The sequence below is a fragment of the Gasterosteus aculeatus genome, chromosome 15 (genome assembly GCF_964276395.1).
Source record: "Gasterosteus aculeatus chromosome 15, fGasAcu3.hap1.1, whole genome shotgun sequence".
NCBI classification, from domain to species: Eukaryota; Metazoa; Chordata; class Actinopteri; order Perciformes; family Gasterosteidae; genus Gasterosteus; species Gasterosteus aculeatus.
This window is the reverse complement of record NC_135703.1, coordinates 12647607-12668693: the sequence shown is the minus strand read 5'-3', so window position 1 is coordinate 12668693 and position 21087 is coordinate 12647607. Positions and strand designations below refer to the sequence as shown.

General features: G+C 43.5%; 1 protein-coding gene across 4 annotated transcripts in view; it reads right to left on the bottom strand.

The window, feature by feature from the left end:
* sash1b (SAM and SH3 domain containing 1b) overlaps positions 1–20968 on the bottom strand; it is a 36440-nt gene extending 15472 nt beyond the window's left edge. For 2 of the 4 annotated variants that reach the window (XM_040200236.2, XM_078089710.1), the window contains exons 1-2: positions 20539–20968; positions 19615–20175 (exon numbers count right to left, since the gene is read on the bottom strand). In XM_040200236.2, the coding sequence (XP_040056170.2) occupies positions 19615–20097 (483 nt within the window). In that variant the 5' untranslated portion in view covers positions 20098–20175; positions 20539–20968. Of the gene's footprint in view, positions 1–19614; positions 20176–20283 lie in introns of all 4 variants that reach the window. The other 2 variants (XM_040200235.2, XM_078089711.1) reach the window with 1 other exon arrangement.
* Between the last annotated feature and the right edge of the window lie 119 nt (positions 20969–21087).

Sequence of the window (21087 nt, the reverse complement as noted above, 5' to 3'; positions counted from 1 at the left end):
ACTCTGCATATGGAGCACCTCGTCTTGTTGGACCTGCATTAGCGAGGTCCTCGGAGACGCAGGAGATCTCTCATGGACTCATTCGGGACGGCAGGTCGATGGAACAGGAAAACGGCCACAAACGGGGTTGTTACACTGTGGGGATCCTGGTCTTTGTAAAAAGATAGAAAACACATGGAGGAGAAAGTGAAGTACTAACTGAATTTGTGTCTTCTGGTGTGCAGCAATAAATACAGATTGCAGGGGAAAGCTGCCAGAGGTGAAGATTAAAACGGGGCGCATGGACGACTCCAAAGAGGATTAAGAGGGCAGATGGAACAAACCTTTTTGTCTACCACAATAAATCTGATGGGGATTTGAAATGTTAGCCAAAGACTTGTATTAAGATGTCAACTATGGACTCAAAAAATCCCTAAGCTGTAAAAAAATAAATTAGAAAAAAGAGATCAAACAGGGAATCACCCCCCTTAAATTTCACTTAAATGACTTGTGTGTATTAAATCCCCTCTGCATGACAGTGTGTTTTGGCTGTGGGTCAGCCATTGGTCTCACTCCCTAGAGCATGTTTAATTTAGCTGTGCTGAAAACATATCTGGACCTCCCTTTAAAATTCAACACCTGGAAAGACCTCTTTAAATGCTCCTGGGTTTGCGGTGAAGCAGCCTGTGAATTGTTGGTACTCCCTGGCCATGTTTAATTCAGGGAAGCTGAAATAATTTCACCTGCCCTGCGCCCCGTTCCTTTGGGTAACTATCCTTGCAACTGTGACATGATCCCTTAAGACACGAACCGGCTTCTCCCACAGTCTCTGGCTACTTTATCTGCATGGAGGTTCAGCACTGATCCGCCTGTGAGACACAACACAGGGTTCAATGGCCATGATGTGCTTCAAACGTTCACAACAGAGTGATCACTGTTTGCACACAGCCCTTTTGACAACAGGCCGACTGTGGGCGAGTGGAGAGCACGGTTGTTCTCCACTCAATCAAAAGGATTGGCGGTTCGATCCCAGGTCCTGTTGACCCCCGTGTCCATGAGCAAGACACTTAACCCAGACATTGCTCCTGTAGCTGTGACTGCAGTGTGTGACTGTTACTGACGGGCAGGTGGCACTGTGTGTGGTACCTCCGGTCATCAGTGTGTGTGTGTGGGTGAATGATGACATGAAGCGTTATAGCGCTTTGAGCGCTCGGAAGACTAGAAAGGCGTTTTACAAGTAGAGTCCATTTACCATTTACAACGGCAGACATCCCAACAGGGCTGGAGACAACATCTCCTGTCCAACTCCATATGCCTCCTCCTTCACAGGCTCCCCCGTCATCCCAAGAACGTCCACCTGACAGCCGCTCGATCCATTAATGGATGCTAACCGCGGCTAGCCAAGCGTGCTCTGACATCATAAGAATTGCATGAGGACATATACCTACGGTAACCTTTTCCGATAGAAAAGGGCTCAACATCCGCTTTCAGTGTTTGACATCTCCTCTATGACTGATGGGATTCTTGATCTTCTCACCGAGGTGTAACTATTAAACCGCAACACCGCAAGGCTCCAATCCCCCTTCCTCTACAGCATGCACTGGCAAACAGTTCTAAATGGCAATTCATTATGCTGAAACATTTTTAATAAAGCTTCTAAGTCAATAAGGCCGGCACGGTGGTCAAACATGCATGCTCACTGGCGCTCGTCCCTCACCCAATATTTGGCAAGGCCGGCATCCCCACAGCAACATTACAGCTCTACTTACGGAGACCTACAAGCATCAGACAACAGGGTTTGTTCATAAATGAAGACAGATTTAAGGCAGGAGGGGTCGGGGGGGTTCGATTTCAATTTTGTCATATAAAGTTACTATTGCAGTTATTTGTATATCTTACTTCAATGAATGATATTCTCAGGAATAACTGGAATAACTGCACAAATGCCTTTATCACAGAAGAGTTTTTTTTTCCAAAAGTGCATTTAGAGGATCTGGGTGGCCACGTTGTAAAAATATCATCCAGGCATTAATAATTCAGAATGCTTAAATTGAAATGAGTGACGCATAAGCACTCTGGAATAAAACTGCAATGATTAAACTCCTGCATTATAAACCACGTCCCACAATACATACCGTGACTCCGAATCCCATTCAATTTAATTGATGGAATGAGTCTTGCCCCGTGACTAATAAACTAATGAAAAGCGCTCCAATTTTCCCAATCAATATCTTGGGAAGAAATGCAGAGTGGCGTTTTGGCGGCTCAGCTGTGCTCCAAACCAAACCTGACACATCAGGAGAACTCGATCAAACAATCAAAGCTACCTTTAGAAACATGACAGCTGCGAAGGTTTGTTCATTTACATAGATCCATTTCATCCTTATATCACCGTGGCGATGACGAGCTCTGCTAGAGCTCATTCAGATGTGGCCCTCACCCTCACGGAGGAATGTCAAGCTTTAATGGCACATAGATGTTTCCTTGATTGAATATCAGGGCGGCCGTGAACTAGGTTGAGGTGTCCTGCTCTCTTACGCTTTACTCTCCTTCATCGCTCTCCTTTAGGCTTACTGTATTTTCTAAATATATTATTTCCGCACTCAGAGTGATTGTACTTCCCAACACAACAATGAAAACTTGAAACCAGTGAAAGTGCACAATTGAACTAAAATGACCAATCTATTTTCACAGCCGGTTCATTCTGCCTCGGCTGCGTTTGCCAGTGTAATTATGTGCACAGGGATCTAAATGACCCTTCTGGATGAGTCGGTTTGTTTACCTCTGAAATTGGCCGTGCATGCGCCGCTCATACATATGCCACGCAAAAATAGAACCAGTCCACATATGAAAACTTTTTTTCTAATATATCATCATTATCATATCATATATCGTCATTATCTGGAAAACACTACAGCTTTGTCAATAAATTCATTGGATCGAAATTAGTAGGGAGTGAGTATTAATATATTTATAAGAAACTATTGCGAAGGTCATGGGGGACATTTTTATTTGCTCTGCATCCTGCAGGCCGAGCAGATACAATACCTGTGAGACGGCTTCCCGTCATTCCTCACAGATATGAACATTCTGCACTGCTTTGCAGTTTCCCCAACAGCTATGACCTAAACACTGACCTCCTCTTTTTTATGTTCCCTTTGCAGAAAGAGGCAGACAGTTGATATGAAACTGCAGCTATCAGAGGTCTGCAGGGCTCGTTTACATCACACAACAAATGACAATGACATATGATAGATTGGTTGGAAAAATAAAAACAATCTAAAAGGCACTCTGCTGTTTTAAGAGGGGGACACACAGAGAAAAAAACAACATGCTTCCAGGTCAAACAATAAGAAATGGCAAATGGTCAAAAACAACTTATTTTCCATCAGGCTCAGGCTTTGAATTCTGGCAACCATGAATGATACAGATGCCAGATTAGCCAGCGGAGCTGAAAGAAACAGGGAAGCGTGAACGCTGTCCACTGGGAATCATTAGCTCATACACTGAAGGTGAGTCCCATTTGGCGCTGTTCAGATGTAAATATCAAGTTCATATAGATGGTGTTAGATGAGAGCCAAGATGTTGTTGCTACAACTGCAGAGTGTAATTACAAGTCGATTAGCTTTGACTTTCATTGAGTCAATCACAATCACAGAGCTGTATGAAAATGCCACAGAAACGGTTCACATAAAGGGGAAATGCGCTGCCCTTTGGGGAAATGCAGGGAGGAGGGGGTGGGTAGTGGGGGGGATTAGGATCCAGTCTGATGATCACAAAAAGGAAATTTTTTGGAAACAACTCGGATTGCTACATTATTTCCACATGGGCCCTTTGGGGCATGTATAATACAGTTTAATATATAAATGAATTCCCCTGCAAGAACAGATCTGTTTTAACCTTTCTATGGACACGCTGGTGTTTTCCATAATAAGCTGCTCAAAGATGCATCCACATACATCAGGCTCATTCTTAGTGCAGGGCTTTACCCGTTCTTCTCCAAAGACAAAGGGAGCATAAAATGATCAAAGCATTGACGGCAGGATAGAAATGCATCACTAATACTGATATCCAGTATGTGGAACTGGTCTGGGGGCCGACCATAAATATGTCCTTTCAGAGAGCTAATGAGATAATAGACGAACACGGGCACGTTTCTCATGTAGACTTTATTGGCCACGCTGAAGGCAATTAAGTTAGAATGTCTAATGGGCCTCAGAAGACACGGTGTGAATTATAGATGCACTGAATCAGATCTGGACATAACCTTGACAATGATATTAAGAGGATGTGAACAGTATATAACACACGGTACACACTGCAGATACTCCCTGAAAGAGCAGAATTAATATTTGTGCAAGAAAGCCTTTGAAAAGCAATTTTATTAACACTCTAAATACCATTTTGTGCAGTAACCCTTGCTAGAAAATATACATATTTATTATATGTAAAACACAAAAACATATCTTTCTACGGTGAGTCTCTACTACAAAGTCGAGCTTTCAAGAGCCCGGCCAAAATTTAAGAAGCAGCTATCATTTACGCCACTGATTTACGTCCATGGATGAACCTGTGTGGGTCTGTGCATCATGTCATCCATGTAAAATGCATTGCAGACATTTCTGACAGTATTACTCAAGGGAAAAACCTCAAAAAGCGGAGCGCTAAATGTCAGCGGATCTGACCTCTCCTTTACTTCACTGCTTCATTACGACGTTGAAGACCAATATTTGAAAGTTCAAGTGATCAGAGTTTTATCTCTGAGTGACTGAGTGCTAAGGATCGACAGCACAGAGCCACCCGCCTGCTGAAGAACCTCTGCAGACACCTCAGCACGTTAAAAACAGGGAAGTACGTCCGAGTGAGAAGCATTCAGCACGGTGGATTCAAGCCACAAATTAACGCGGCCTGCACGCAGTCAGACACCGGCTCCTCCCAAGAATCCCTGCAAGCTCCGGTCATCTAAAAGCATCCGGAGAATCACAAACACGGTAGCAATGACCACGGCGATAGACTGGACACTGAGCCTACTAGAGATCCAGGATCATAAAACGCTTTTTTTTCCTGATGTCTTTATTTGAGACAGGCCTAGAATTATATGTGGATGAAGTTTACATGTGGTGTAATGTACTTAAATCCAGACGAAATCCCTTCTTCTAAGTCCCCAACATCCCTAACAACTGATGCAAAAGTCTCCCGCCCAGCAGACCGCCTCCCCGGCCCGGAGGATAAACCCCATCTGCTACAGCCAGCAGATTCAAACAAATGCTAACATTTTGCCAACAAAACTTGAACCAGGTTCAACCACCAGGAGCTCATGTTATTCCCACTTTGTTTCCTGCATTTTAGTTAATCATTTCTCTGCAGCTTGATGCGCTCCTCACTCAGCTATTGTTGAATGTTGGACACAGTGTGTTCTCCACATACAAGTGACATTTTACCAAAGTAAACAGGACAATGTGTTCACCTCCAAACCATGCCACCATCCATAACCTTTCCCTGAACTTAAAATCTAAATGCCAACAAACGCTTGGCGTGGTTCATAACAGCGTCATAATAACTATGTGACATTTAAGGAAACTGTCTGCCAGATATAAACTGTCTACTTGGATGCCAGTCAAGAAGAAGTCTGCAGCAAGCTGAAAATCAGCCCCCCCCCCCCCCCCCCTCTCATTTACAAATGCATCATCCTGATGTTCATTAAATGCTTGACTGGAGGCAAGAAACAGGTGGTGAAACGAGTCAAACCCACCAGTCATTGGACCAGAGGTCCTGGTGCGGTGGTACGTTGGCCAACTTCAGCCATATGGATTTTCTGTTGGGTTTCTTTCCCCGGCTTGTCTGCAGTAATCCCAGCGGAAGCCAAATTCTGCGGCCTGTCGGTGCAAAGGTGCACCCCGAGCTTCGGTAGCTACCACAGCTGTCATGTCAGGCTGGATGACCACGGCAGAGTGGGCAGCGACAAAGGCCAAGGATCAGTCATGAATGCAATCTTTAAATGGGCCTCGAGTCAGTTTATCACATTAGACGCTCTCAACCAACATTTACCATCTCCACTCAGAGGGTGTCATCGAGCTAATGACTTCCCAACATGTACTGCTCCAAAAGCAGCAGAAGGGACAGCTGAGAAATGCAATGCGGTTACACAAAGAAAACTAAAGAACCCCAGAATTCTACATTTCTCATGCTTGTATTGTGCGTATTTTGGGCATCATACAGTACTTGTGTAGACTACAGCAAGCATGAATGACCTAAATAGCTGCATGATACCAAATTACTTTTCACAGGGCTTATTTAAATCATCGTGCCTTTGCATAAACAAGAGGTTACGAATAGGTGGGGATTAGATTTGAAGTGCTTTGGTTTTGTGGTTGGTTTTGTTATTGTCCTTAAAATGTTTTCATTTTTTGCTAATCTCAGAAGAGGGCGTTTTCACAATGAAAACGGTTCACATTGAGGTCTGTGGATTAACCTGCGTAACCTGCCCATTGATGAAAAGAAGCCAGGCTTTCATTTTTTTCATCTTTTATCAAGCTTAATACCAAAATAAATAAAGTTCTACAGCTTTGATGTATTCGTACAGCAGAAAGAAATCTGGAGTCTGTGGCCAGTGAACTCACACACTGTTTATTAATGAAATCAAGATCTATAGATGAGATCATGATTTAACAGTGGGCGCTATTTCCTTCTGCTAAACTGCCATGACGATGGATATGGATAGGAGGACTCAAAATTAGACAATGATTTCAGCCCTGATATCCGTGGGGCGAACGCCTTGGAGCACGTCTTGGCCCGCATAGAATTAATGATTAAAAGTAGGATTGTACTTCAATTAATAATTATCTAGGCGGATCCTTTAAAACCACAATCAACGTGGCATCAACATGTCCACCATGACCTTTTCTATCCTTCTCTGCAGTTTCAAAATGGAGAACACATTTCACACAGAAGGGTTTAAGTATATACCGTCTCAAATTTCCTTATGTAGTGAATTTTTCACACTCATACCTCATACGGTGTATAGTGTAACAAACTGATGAAGCCCGGTCGGCGCTACTTGTCTTACGTGCAGAAGTTGAGCCATGGTTATAACAATAACTCACAACAAATGCTCTTTAACAAGGTAATACACCACAATGCAATAGTTTGTGACACATAAACAATTTGTAACAATAATAACTGTACATTTATAAAAATGACTCCGCCGAACTGCATACTGGGTACCGCTCGAGCATCACAAGAAGAAGAAACTCAGGAGGAGGAACAACGAGAGACCAAAGATGCACCAACACAACTTGTGCCCAAGAGCGGGGCGGTGTCCAGATTTTTGTTTTTGAAAAATGCCACAAAAGTTAGATCAGAAGACGATTTATAGCAAAGTTGGTCGAGCCGCTGGTATTGTAACACCAACAGCCACAACAGCTCACGAGCGAGCGTTGAGCGGCGAGGGGTGAACAGAGGCCCTTTTCAAGTTCAATGAATGAATGCAAAAAAACACTGATATACCGAGATACAATCAGAATCTCACAAAATACCGTGATACGAGTTTTACCTCAACTGCCAAACTTTTTAATAAGCATAAAATCATCAAACACAAGCCTCCCTCTCGTCACATGAAGACGTAGCACAGACTTCTGGAAGCCCCTGATTGCTCTGCCAGTGTAAACAGTGATGCTATATGGACATAAGCTGTATGATTTCACCGTGGGGGGGATTTACCAAAGTCGTCGTGTTTGATCCGACTTGTGAGTGCCGGGCAGCATGGGCCGACTCCACCGTAATACATGTCACTTAACATGTCACTAAGCCACTTGGCACGCACACAGGGTTTGTAACATCCACGGTCTGTCTGGCTATTTGGGCTCGCTGCCTGGCTGGGGGTGAAGGGGGGATTTGAGTAATTAACAGTCAACTGACAAAAAACATTTTGATGACTAATGCTAGAAGTTTTTTGTTTTTTTGGAAGCGGAGCCGGATTACAATAGGTGGTGCACCTTAAGGTCCGGCGGGGCCGGAGTTGTTGCTCATTTCAGGGCAAAGACACTTTAATATGCTGGTGGCATAAAACAAGGTGGGAACTTGGCTCGAGTCTTGAGGAGTTGCAGCACTAACTCACACGAACTGTGGTGTACACATTCATAGATCATATTCACTCATTTCCTCAGCATATTTACCGCTGTATTCATCGACATATTTAACAACATTTAAACAGCATTCCATATATTTTAACGTTGACTTGGCTAGCTGGTTTTTCAACAATAATAATGTGAAGTAGACAGCTGACGCAGACAGCTTTAAAACTCCTATTAAACCTCCCTAATCTCTTTATCATAGGTTTAAACATTATTTGCATTTAGGGATAAACACTAGTCTTAAGTAGACATGCTTCAATCCATCTCACCTTGGTCCGAGACCTACTTCAGTCACAACTCAAAATAAAGCAACCAGGTGATTGGCTGAAGTGAACTATGGTTGTCTGAAATACATCCCTGTATATTGGCCAAAAATGTATTTTGTACAAGTTTATATTCAGCCAGTCTACATATCAAGTCTAAGATTAGGAATCTCGACTTATTGGCAAGAACTTTCATGTCAAAACTTCGATCGAGGGATCCCTCCGCCGCCGCGTTCCGGGACAGAGGACGTTGCATGTGTACAGATTGAAAGCCCTCAGGCACATTTGTGATTTTGTGCTACGCTAAATAAAATTGAATATTGAAAATGTAACCAATTTTTCAACTAACTGGCTGTTTTGGCCTCAGGTCTAACAATTTAGCTGATTAGTGTTTTTATCTATGGAAGGTCTGTAGCTCAATGCCAGCATACCTGTAGGGCTGAAGGATCTGTCCTTGTAATGGTTTATACAAGAATAACAAAAACAGATAATTGCTATTGCAATCTATTCCAATCACATTCAAAGTCCCTGATGTCTGGTCACATTTATATCCAAGCTGAACCACGCAAGTGACCTCCTTAGCCTTCAATACGTTAATCTTTTACATAGCACGGACAGTTGGTAACCCATATCACAGTGCACCGCTTTAAGATTAAAGTCCACGCACACGGCAACAGCCCTTTCACTAAGCCCTCCTAAACAAAAACTCTACAAGAAACAGGCAACTTTAGCACGTGAGCACAAGAAGCCCCATGAAACTACCGTCACAACTACACCGCCAAGCAGTGTCGTTCTCAACGGATATATAAAGGGACAATCATGCTCTTCCTTGACATGCACCGCATCACAGAGTGCAACAATTTAGTTTGCCCAGTTTCTCGCAGTTGAAAACAAAACTAATGGTTTGACTGTGGCATCTCTAACACTTTACCCTCACTGCCCAGGGTTCACCTGGGGATACGTCACAGTAGTGCAGTACACATGAACTACTTCACTAAAAGATCTCCGCTTAGTGGCCTTCCCAGGAGGCACGGCCTGCTCATGGGAAGCTTTCTTCTTTTTACAGAAACATGCTTCCTCGCTGTTACTGAGACAAGAAAATTGAGGCTATCCATTATGCAAATAGTTACCAGAAGTATTCAGTAGGACGTAAAAGACAACTGGCTGTTTTGGTCTCAAACAATGTATATTTTTGAATACTGAATTGCTTATTTCTAAAGAAACTAATGAGCACATATGTGGTAAACGCATCCTTTGTGGAGAAACCTTTTACAATCCTGTTGGCTGAATCACCTTATTGATAAAGATCTAGGGTTGGTGAAGGACAGCTCTGCAGAAAACAACGGCAGTGCGACTTACGGTCTCTCCAACAGCAGAGAGCACAACAGCAGCGTGTCTGCGATGCAAATACAAGACAAGAGAGACAAGCTGGATGCCAGATGCGGACAGTTATTTCAGGAGGAATTTGCCACTGACAACTATGCAAGGGACGTGTGAATACAAGCCTTCCATTGACAATAGTGGCAGAAAAGCTTGGTCATCATTTCCAGATGCTTTCAACTGCCCTGGTGAGAACAAACTAAATTCTGTGACATCAGCACACTTTATTAGACTTGCAACGCAGGAAAGTAATACATTTTTAATGAGGGGCAGCAGAGGTGAGACGCAACCCACAGGCAATGTGGTGTGAACATGTACACACAAACATTTCAGTAAAAGGTCTCCGAGCCATAACCCTGAAGTCAACTGGGTACCAACACAGCTCTCAGGCACTGGCGCCCCAGTTAGAAATATACTGGGGCATTTAGATCACCCATTGACGCTTCATTGGGTCCTGCTTCTTGGACGCAGACGGGATAACCCTAGCCCAGGACGGACCGCTCCACGGCTCTGTTCCACAGGCTCTCATACATCCGCTTCTTTAGGATTTTGAAGTAGTCATGGTTCATCTTTGTAGCGGTGTTATGTGGGAGCCGTTACCCAGAGAGGTTGGACGGAGAAATACCTTTCTAAAGTGGGTCGTACCGCCGCACAAACCCGCGCGTATCATAAGCAGAGTGCTTCAGCGCATCATTATATACGATTAGCTGCGGGGGGAGGGTTACTGAATGTACACATTCGCTGCTTTTCGCTTTGAATAGGAAGACATAACGGGCTTTACAGGAACAGTAATTTCATTGTATTCTTCCCAGAGATGTGGTGGTTAACGGTGATCAGTAGGCTCTAGCTCTAGTCTTTATGTTGACCTTAATTAGCTCGACATCAGATATTTCTTTCTAAACCCTTTTCTTAAAACCGTTCTGACGGCTTTTTGTTTTCCCAGAAATGAGATAATATTCAGTCAGGTAGTAACAGCGCGGCCTCTACGGCACCTCTGAAAGCTAGACGTGGTAGGAGTTTAACACAAGGTCAATTAACAATGTGAAATGCAACCGTTACATTATAACTTCACAGGTTTGAAATATGGGTTAACATCAAGCGGAGTTGTTCAGAGTTGTCTGATTTATTTAAGGGTTGTGGGATTCTGCGACCTGAAGTGGGTCAGTTGTTCCCTGAAAGCTGCAATTTCTGCTTTCTGTAAGAGGTGATTTGAAAGAGCGTTGATGCAATCAGACTGGAGGATATCACTAACATTTCTACCGTCACTGGGTTGTTAAGGATGTTTGCAGGCTCAGTTTTCCAACCTATAGATAAATGGGTTGGATAAAAGATGTGTGGTACGTAATGTGTAATGCTCACATTTACAACTTTTAAGAATGACATTTTTACAACAGAATCAATATAGCATCTTATTTAGCCCAAAATTAATATTAATACCCATTAACGGCCTTAAAGATTCTGAACACAGAAGTTCTTTCTGACGTTTAACTTTGATAAAAAATATTCAACATAATAAAACTAATCTGTAAAAAAGATTTTATTGCCAGTGACTATTATCTAGTAGCCAAAACATTTTGTATACAACTTTCATTCGAGTGAAAATCCTTAAGTGTTCACATGAAACTATTTATCAAAATAATCTAGTGAGACTGGAAAAGAAGGCTGATGTGAACCAGAGGCAAAACAAACAAATGCACTGTAGCTGCTCCATTTCATCTGGTTTTCTTTGCGTAAATGCATAATGTATACAGTCAGTGTGACATCAAGCACACTACATTTTCTCTGGAATTGAAATTCAGGATAATGGGTAAGGATTTAGAAATTGCGTTCTCACACGACATTGCAGACATATTCCATGCAAATTGATCACCAGGGATGCTGCTCAGCTTACAGTTTGTTGTGGGTGAATCTCTGCAATAGTGTCAGATTAACTTTTCATATGAAATTTATAAGGGGGGGAGGGAGGGTCTAAACTGCTGTGGGGAGAAAGGAGTGGGTGGAAAGTGGGTCATAATCTCAAGTCAGTATTCACTGTGCTGCAGAAGGGCGACCCTTTGCTTTTTTCCTATATGAACTATCAAAGCCTCCATGAAAGGTCAGGCACAATGCTGCGTTTACCATATGAAAGCTCACTTGCACAGGCAAAGGAGCCGGGGCGCAGTGATCCAACCAATACCACACAGCTGGACGGAGACCCGGCCACGGACCCCTGTGCCGCAGACTACCGGCGAAGGGAAGCGCACAAATATTCAAACTAGACTTGATGTATGACTGCTCCTCACTCTGGAGACAAGCACTGCGCCTGCTGTCCTCGGCACAGTAGGATTTACACTAGAGCGGCTACAACTGAAATATCACTTCTGTGAGCACGCTATCAATGGGGGGGCCCAGAGAGGAGGCGATCCCCCACCCGTGCACGTAACGCTGCTCCACAATATTACATTGATGACGGGGGAAATATTAAGAATACACAACGCAGGATGATCCGTGACGTCTTATTTGGGTTATAAGAAGAGCGGCAAATACGAGGGAACTGAGGAAACCCAACGACGTTCGGTCTTTAGCCGCAAAAAATATCAACCCTGACCTGGAAGGATAGATGTCATGCCACGTTTCCCTGTTCAATGGTAGGGGAAACACTGCCATGGCCCATTGCACATGATGTAACAGTGGTGTACATGCAAATTTAATCCCGTGGCCCCTCAAGGGTCAAAATCCCTAATGGGTTGAAACGTCAAACAGATGGATTGGAAACTAGATATTTCTGCCACAATGTCAAAACACAGGAGAGTCACATTTACCACTGTATTGCAGTACACAAACAAATATATTATATAAAACTGCAAGAAGAAGCTGTACACATAATGACAATAATGATTTTAAAATGCAGGTTGGTGCATGTTCTATTAAGCCAGCAGTTGAACATATTCATGATGCTTTTGTCACGTTGGCCTGACATGCTGACATTTAAGCAGGATTTAAGCAGAGGAGCACGCCTAGTGGTAGAAATGATAACGTGTGTTAATGACAACCGTTAGAATTGCAGTAGTCTGTTAGAATAATAACTGCAACACATTTTAATCATTTAATTACTGTACACATGACATCCAGGCACAATGTACGTGAAGCCTGGGGAAAGAATGCTTGAACCTTCCTTGATGAATCTCTTCCATATTTTCACTCCAATGAAAGTTTTCTTTGAAAGTTCTCTTTTTTTCTCAGGCCGTTTATAAGCAAAGGATGAATTGTTTCGATTTTGGATGTAAACTGAGTAAAACATAAAGATTAAAATGTTATGAACTGTACCGATTCAAGATGTGTCATGATTAGAGTGGATTAGCAAGAAGATGATGATGATTATTAGGGGTGGGAATCTCTTGGCACCTCACGATTCGATTCCGAGGTCAACAATTCGATTCTAAACCGATTATCGATTCTAAACCGATTATCGATTCTAAACCGATTATCGATTCTAAACTGATAAAACGATTGTCGATGCATCTCGATTTTCTAAATTTTCTCAAATCTGAGTTTGCTAATCACTTCCTACTTTATTTGATAATTAAAGAGAATCAACAGATGAATTACCGTCTCTAATTTTTTATAAGAGAAAAAAAAAATCTTTGTCACAAATATGATTTTCTATCAACAATGCAAGAACCAATGCAGCTTACATTTCAACACAATATGGAAGTAGCCTATGTAAAAGAAATATTAAACTGATTCATTTTTCTTTTAAATGAAGAAAAAGCTGCTCTTAGTCTCAGACCGGTCCGTATTTGTAAAATACCGGAAAAAAAGTCCAAATCTGTGAATATCTTGCCAACTTTCAATACGGATCGACTTTTTGGAGACTCGAAATAATGAGGTAAGATATCAAATCAAAATCTGTTTACTATACCTACTACACCAACAATCCTTAAAATGTATTATTGGTACATCTTCAGGGATTTATGCAATTTATTGTATTCAATCATGCATTGTTAAATAGCAATAGAAACATAACTGCTTTAGAGAAATGGGGCCACTCTTTGAAAAATAATCTACCTCTAGCAACTAAAGTTTGTCTGCTTGACTGACTGAAAATACTTGCTAACCCAGCTGAATCGGCCCATCTTGCACATGCAGTAAAAATAGCCCAGGGATCTGGTTGGCCCTCGTAATGGTATGTGATCAAGGTCATTGTAGTGTGGCTCAAAGACCTCAGAGAAGCCCATTGGTGACAGAACACAGAAGGGTTACTAGGGAAACTCAGCACTCATTACACCATTTCTAAAAACACAAATCCATACCAGGTTAAAAAGCCATGCTGCTGATTGGAAGCATAAAAAGTCTCCTAAGCAGATCGACGGCCGTCAGATGATGTTAAAATAAACCCTCAGCCCGAACTACAAGAACAACCTTTGGGGAAGGCGAGCACGTTGATCGCCTCTCGGTGACTTTCCGCATGCCGACTGAGAGCTGGCGATCCGCAGTGAACGACGGCAGCAGCACAAACTACAGCAGGGTGCCGACAGTGCAAACAGGTCAGAAGGACCTGGAGGCTGCGCAACGAGCAACTGTGACATTACAGCAAGGAGAGGCACAGCAACCCAGACAGAGAGAGAGAGAGAGAGACCGTACGTCACTATGTCTCTACATGGCAAATAGCCGTAAGCTGCTAGATAACGTTCAAACTGTTGAGAGGAAACTTAAGGAGCCTAGTTTTGGTTATGGTGCATGAAATGTCAATGTAATAACTGACAACACAAGGTAAATACTAGGGAGTCTCTGGGGAACTCGATATTTGAACGCGGACGAAACAAGTTAAACTGACACAGCTGAACTGCATCCCAATAAGAGCGCTCCTGTGATTGCTTGCTTTAAACCGGACTTAAATCCAACGTCTTCACCCAATTCAACAGGCCTCCAGCGTGTGTCGGCCACAAACCGAGTGCCATCGCGCAGTGATTTATATTCAGGGAGCGCCACAAAGTTTCAAAATACCTACTTGTCATTGTAATACAATAGCTGATGCAACAGAGAGGTTCCAATGGATAGGGCTGCTTAAGGGAAGTGTTTACACAAAATACAGACAACAGAAACCCTCGTTCCATGAGCTTACATGTTGTCCTGTCCGGGTTATTTGCTGCTGGACATAAATGGACGATGCTGCCCTTTGTTTCTTTTAGGAAAGACTCTCCAGATGCTCTTCTGAACTCAAGGACAGGGAGCCATTTGACGTGGAAACAAACCTGGCAGAGAATTAAACAGATGGTACAACACCATCTACATCTGTCTAGCACCTCTAGTCCACTTAGACTGGACTAATCTCATCGTAAATTCACAAATATAGGTCAGTGATTTATGCTCTGCTTAACATTAGCGCTTTACATTATACATAAGCGATGTATTCCTGATGTGACAACATGACAACATCTCGGATCTTACTCGAGAGACGTGAATATGTGCTTTTACTATCCTAACTGTCTATGTCCCGTTCTGTCGAGGACAAGAACCGACTACAGCACGAGCAAGGAGGCAGACAGGAACTAATTGAATCTCAAACTGTAGGTGACAAGTATGTTCATGGCATGTTAAGCTCTTGAGTGCTCTGTAGGATACTTTCAACCCCCCTCAGCCCCGTCAGTGATAAGCCAGCAATAGTCATGTGTATTTCTGTTTTTATGTAAAACTTTAGCCAACAGTTTTTTGTTTTGAACGTCTTTACTTGAAAAATGGAAAGCAAAGTTATATTTGACTCTTCCCTTTTGCTTTGCTTAAACCCGAAAAACGATCCGAACTGGACTCCTGAACCGTGAGGTTTGTGATCCATTGCACCTCTAGGCGAAAGTAAAGGCCCCACAGAGAGAGATGGATAAAAACACTGCACACAGAAAGGTCCCAGCTGACCTGAAACACAGGAATTTGTTGCTGAGAGGCAGCCGTGCCAACTAAATGCTCAGCAAATGATCAGGGTCTCAATCCTTGTTTTAAGAGCAATATGCACAGAGCACTGAGGGAAACAGGTGAAAAAAATTTTTATAACCAATAAACAACATTCATTTTTTGACAGATACTTAACGCACAAGCGGTGCTGTTTCGAAACCAACTTTGTGCAGCTAAAGAAAGCCCCATTCAGTCTCCATTTTTCAGTGACAAAGGCAGCGACAGCTGTCAGCTGCTGCAGAGCGTGTATTTGTCCAGGATCTATTCACGCCGGCTTTTCTCCTGTCAAAAGCGGCCTGCTGGTTTTGCTCGTGCTGTCATCCTCAGGCAGAGGGACACTGGGAAATCCTATGAACAACGTTTGTGCCGCATTCTGAGGACGTTCCTCCGGCCCGGCACTGCAGTGAGGCCTTCTGGGGGATTTGGAGGCCATTGTTAAGAAAGCTCCAAGAGGAATCCTTCCCAACAGAGTCTGTGTGCGATGGACAATAAAGTAGATGCTTTGCTGTCAAATGAAAAGACTAATTATGATGCACGGCCAGCTAGTGTGCTAATCACGTTGATCCGCTCTTGCTGAAGTGAACAACTGAATTCTATGTCAGTCGGTTAGATCAGAGAAACCAAGATGGTGGTTGAAGATGGAGAGAGCTTTTAGAATATAAAGTAAAACAAACAGAGGGGTGACAGACAGCGGAGACCTGTGCAGAGGAATTCCTCCACGTGTCAAACCGAAGGGGGAAAAGTCACAAACAGACCACTTTAGGCACTGATAATGCCTGCAACATGTTGGTAGCTGCTGGGCTACTTCCATCTCAACATCTACCCGGCACGGCACACAGTCTGCAGAGGTTTGCTAAACGTCTTTGCTAAACGTGGGAAGATTGTTGGCACTTGGCCTGTCAAATGACAGAGTTGAGAGCACAGCAAAGTGCACGCGCACAGCAGTTCCAACATGTTCCATGAAATTCTGCCTCAGAGATGATCAAATGTGTGTACTTTTGTGTTTAAAATACAAATACAATTAAAAAGTGGGTCTAAAATACACTTTCTGAAGTGACTACGCTTTAATTTATAAGGTTTGGCAAACTTTTAAAATCGTGATTAATCTAGATTAATGAAATTCAAAATGTGAGATTAAGTCTTTTTATTTATTTATTTATTGAAACTCCTAATATAAATGTCAACAAGACAGGCTGCAGCATAGAAGCATCTTATCCCATCAACTGAAACTTCAGGTATGGACACGTACTCTAAGACACGACACTTTAGCAGTGAAAGTTTGGCATTAGTCTTTGCTATTTTACAATATTTTTGTTCATAAAAAGGATAGAAGTTTACGGTTCTTAATGTCTTGGGGAATTCTATTTTGTGGAAATAAATAGACTTTCAGTGATATTGTTTTTGTGGTGCCAGTGTTCTGGTCTAACCTGCTTTTATTGAATCACTTTAGTTCTCTCTCAAAGTGACCAATAGGGCCTGCGGCCATGTGTGAACTACTCATGCGTCCAGAACAGTCAGAAAAGCACATTTCTCATTGATGACCATACTACGGGACAGACGGAAGGAGGGATTAGAGATCCAAACCACTGCGATGCCTGAATCGAGGACAGAATGGGGCCTGTGGGTCATTGCCAGTATTTGGCAAAAGAAATTGTGAGGTGTGAAAAGCAGTCTTGTCAATAACTGTGTTTGCACTAAAGTATTTGTGGCTGTGTGCCATCACAGAGACCTTCCAATCAATCCTTGATTAACTCTGTGCCACACTTACAAACAGTATTTCTGATGATACAAAATGAAAAAATAAAACAATGCACTGTTTTGTGAATTATGTTACAATAAGCAAAATCCCAGACAATTTCCATTTGCAAATCTCATGTGATATCTTATTCTTATCGTACCGATATCTGCCTCAGCTCTGTATAAATGGAAGCAAAGGAAGATGGCTGGCAGAGCCATGCTGAGCCTGAAGCTGCTGTGTGCTATTTCTGAGAGAAACTGGGCCGTACTGGCCTACATATCTGCTCTGTGCACCTGTTTAATGGACTAACTCTGAAGAGCCCTAAAGGCCAAACTGCTCCAAAATGATAACTAGTGTTACCTGAGCTGTTTAACTCAACTCCTTGCCGATGAGCGGCTCCAAAGCACAGTGATGCTCACAGAGTTAACTAATGAAATCATATGCACGTCTCCTTGATCCACAGGGCAGAATTTAATGAGCCCAAAAAAGTTCGGCATAATTCCCACTGAATTAGAGCATACTACTCAACATTTTAACCACAGAGGCCTGGAGAACCAAAGCAAAACCTAAATGATATGGTAATGGTGGTTATTGTGTACTCTGTAGAGGCTACATGCCTGTAGCAGAGCACGCTGGCTGCTGCTCCCCCATCTCAAGTAGGTAACGGATTTCAGGTTTGTCTCTGAATGAACCTAAAACCTCAATACAAGTTCAGAGCTTTGGATGCTCTCGGGTCAAACAAATTCAACAAACACTTCTAGATGAATATAACTGTCCCACTATTGGCTGTGACACACGAGAAAGGCTGGAAGTGAGCCTGTGCACTTAGTAGTTTACAGCCTCTGCATCTTTCATGAAGTAGCTGTGAAACTGGCCACAACCACAGAATACTCTTTAAGTACTTCTTGGTACAGTGCCGCTATTTTAAAAGCTGATGGCAGCACAAAGAGGTCAGAAAAACTTTTACAATTTGGATGGCTTTAATCGGTATAAATGATAATGCACCAAAACCCGTGCAATGCTCCATTATGCTAACAAAAGACTACACAATAGGACATATATGCACTCTAGTAGAGCAGAGTCAAGATCATCCATGATTTGTTACGGGAGAAAGATCCGCTCACACTGACTGGAAAGCTGCTCCCGGCTCGCCAGTCTCTCAGACATCGTTTGCTCATTAAAGTTAGTATCTGCTGAGGAATGACAAACCCAAGAGGAGTAGAAAAGTGCATTAGCAGAGGATCTCTCTCTTGACTGAACATCCTTGAGAATACAAACTGGGTGCCTACGGTCTGAAAAGTGTAAACACATACTGAGGCTGCGTCCATCAGTGACAGACCAGTGTGCGCTGTGTGTTGTCAAATCCAGAATCCGTCAATCCCACCAATCACATTAACGAACAGCCAGCGCAGGCCACACAGACAGTTGGCACAACAGATGAAGATCCCCAGGAATAAAATGGTATGCGGGCAGGGAACGTGACATCTGTCATCCACGCGAGCTGATCCAATGCCCTTGAGAGGTCGTGGTGTAAACCAACTGTGAGGGCTAATGATTTGGACTATTATTCACCCTTTTGAAAAATCAAACACGAACACAGTAATCCACCACGCAACACACACATGTGCCCCCGTCACGGGCACTAGATCATCAGTGTGTTGCTAAAGCATAGGAGGTAATTCATATTCGCTCGGTTACTTCCATCACGACAACCAAAAGGACTGAACCAACGGTTGAATGCAACAAGTTCATTCTTCCTCTGGAGTTGAATGGCATTTTGAGGAATAATAATTAGGTGACCACAGTTGGAATGTCATAAAATGTATCTATTGCATTAAAGGTTTGGGTACATAAAATGCTTTTAGGCAAATTCCCTTGCTTTAATTTTAATTGAGTAGTGAAAATCTGAATATACTTTAAAATCGTGTTCCACTCACCTCACTAAACAACAAACGTGTTGATTGAAACCTCAAAATTGATCAGCTATCCAACATTACACTGAACCCTAGCAGATCTTTGCCACAGAAATCAGGCGTACTTGGAGCAGTAGGAAGGAATCATTGGACGTCACCACCGTCAAAGAAATTTGTCACACTCTTCATCACAAACACAACAGAGTAAATGTATTAAATGCCACGTGACAGCGTGTGAAAGGCCAATCTTATTTATTATATTTAGGATGTAAATCGCCTACCTTATGGGTGTAAGGTGCTTCTCCCAGGTTGATTCCATCTTTTGCAAGTTTATCCCTCAACAGCACCTTGAGCTTCAGTCTGGGATAAGTCACAAAATCCTTACAGTCTGTAAATCTCAGGTCATGGTTTCCAGGACAAGAGGCCTCGTGTGTCCCCGCGGTACGGGGTCGTGACCTCAAAGTCCGGATGCCGTCTTGTCTGTTTGGGAGTAGAGAGCGGTTGCAGGTAGAGGGATCCAGGGGCTCTAAGGTAAAATAGTAGCCGGGCGCTTTGCTGCCGTCCTCGTATTTCAGCTCGTGCACCGCTGCGAGAAGCCGGTGCCTGTGGTACTGAATTTGCACGCCTATGGCGTCGAGGTCTGGCTCCCCAATCTGTTTACAAACCTCCAGATCGTCGTAGCCATTGTCAATGAAGGACTCCACGTACTGGGCCAGGTGGAGCTTAGAAAGCCACTCGAGGACGAGGTTTGGACCGTGGCTCATCTTGAAAGCGGTCTCCGGGAGGCCTGCCTTAGGCGCGCGTCATCCCGTCCGTCCACACAGCTCCAAAAAGTTCTTCTTCTACAAGCGAAACGCAGGAGTTAGATGTGGCCACTGTGAATGCATAACTGGAGGCACATTTTTACTGTCAGAAGCCCTTCAACGGATCCCACGCCGGCTTTAACAAACCTGGTCCTGACCTGATGGGAAGGTTCGGATCCTCTTGACCTTTGACACCTCTCGGAGGCGTACAGGTCAGCGTGCGTGAAACCCCCCAAAGCGAAGAAGCTACGATTGCACTCAAGCTAAAAAGAGTCCAAATTGACTACTTTAATAGCGTCAACCGTTAAAAACAACTTAACGGTCAGCGAACAGTTGACGGATGCGTCGCGAGCACTTGGCGTTAAGTTAAGCGAATACACGTTTCAGCGCGCGCTCACTTACTTTCTGTCGCCGACGGCATCGTGAAGTTAAAATACCCTTTTTCGGTGAAGCCAGTTGGCGTCTTCATTCAAGCCGCGTCCGTCCTCTTTGTCTCAATCATCGCAACAGTCAGAAAGGGAAAGACGCTCGGGTCCGTCTAACATTCACGCGGAGCGAAAACACGTTCAAAAGCTCGACGCTGACGCCCGAGCAACACGCGCAAGTACCACGAAAAAACGACGCGCCGCGCCGGGTTCAGGGGTCACCGGCCGGGGGGGGGGTCGCTTTGCGCCAGGCGCTTTCGCCGTGAACAACTCGTCGGCCCGTCTGCTCCATCCGCCGGGTTCGGGCTGCGTGTGAGGAAGATGCTGTGGACCGGCTTCACTCACCGCCGGGAGACTTTTTAGCCCGCAGCACGGACGGACGGACGGACGGGCGCTCGAGGAGCGTCACCGCCCCCTGCAGGGGCTTCTGGGAAATGTAGGAATGAAATAGAAACTATAGGGTACATCAAGTCAATATTTAAATCTCATGTGACAAAGCAGATTTTTAAATGAAGTGTGCATTTTC